The sequence below is a fragment of the Nestor notabilis genome, unplaced genomic scaffold (assembly GCF_000696875.1).
Source record: "Nestor notabilis isolate BGI_N333 unplaced genomic scaffold, ASM69687v1 scaffold19374, whole genome shotgun sequence".
Taxonomy (NCBI): Eukaryota; Metazoa; Chordata; class Aves; order Psittaciformes; family Psittacidae; genus Nestor; species Nestor notabilis.
The window spans coordinates 729-1,505 of NW_009924492.1; the positions used below are offsets into that span (position 1 = coordinate 729).

The 777-nt window shown below is 61.9% G+C and overlaps 1 protein-coding gene across 1 annotated transcript in view; it reads left to right on the forward strand.

Annotated features, from left to right (window-relative positions):
- Positions 1-176, forward strand: part of LOC104404250 (zinc finger protein 282-like) — a gene marked incomplete at its 3' end in the record, with an annotated part of 833 nt that extends 657 nt beyond the window's left edge. Inside the window, exon 3 of the mRNA XM_010012637.1 lies at positions 63-176. Coding sequence (XP_010010939.1) covers positions 63-176 — 114 coding nt within the window. The remainder of the gene's footprint in view (positions 1-62) is intronic.
- Positions 177-777: the final 601 nt, after the last annotated feature.

Below are 777 nucleotides of genomic sequence, written 5' to 3' on the forward strand. Positions count from 1 at the left end.
TGGGGAGGGTGGATTGGGCGCAGCCCCGCTGCTGGTGCCAGCCGTGGTCTCTCCCTTTGCAGATGGTGCCCTCTCCAGAAGCGAGGCACAGCCCCGCAGCGAGCGCCCAGAGGGACCCTGCGTCCCCGAGCAGAGGGACCTGGAGCAGAGGGAGCTGCCGACAGATGCCTGTGCGGGTGAGACACTGGCCTCTGGCCCCACTGCCTCCCAGCTTGTGTTTCCCTCTTCCCACTGCTTGCATCCCTCCCCCTTCCCTGGTGGTCCCAGCCCCCCAGGCCCAATTTTCAAGCCATGGCCAGACTCTGCTCCCTGCTGTGTGACCAGGGGCCACCACGAGTGACCCTGGAATATCTGCTGTGACTGATGTGCCATGGATCTTGGGCATCCATCACTGGCAGATCCATGTGTCCCCCATCGCCACCACATCATGCTGGAGCCCATGGACTGCATCACAGTCACCTGTCCCCATCAGCTGTGCTGTAGTCACCCATCCCCATGGGCTGTGCCATGCTCACCTCTCCCCAGGGGCTGTTCCACAGTCACCCATCCATCCGTATGGGCTGTCCTGAGGTCACTCATCCCCACAGCTCCCCCAGGGGTACTTGATGCCCAATAACTGCTGTGGAATAGGGATATCCCATGCGACCAGAGCTCAGGGTCCCACATCTAAGGTATGCTGGCCATGGGTGATGCTGGGTGGCCACATCCTGGCACTGGCCAAGTGTCTCCTTGCGAACAGAGTCGCTGATCTCCACCTCCGACATCCTGTCCCGGATC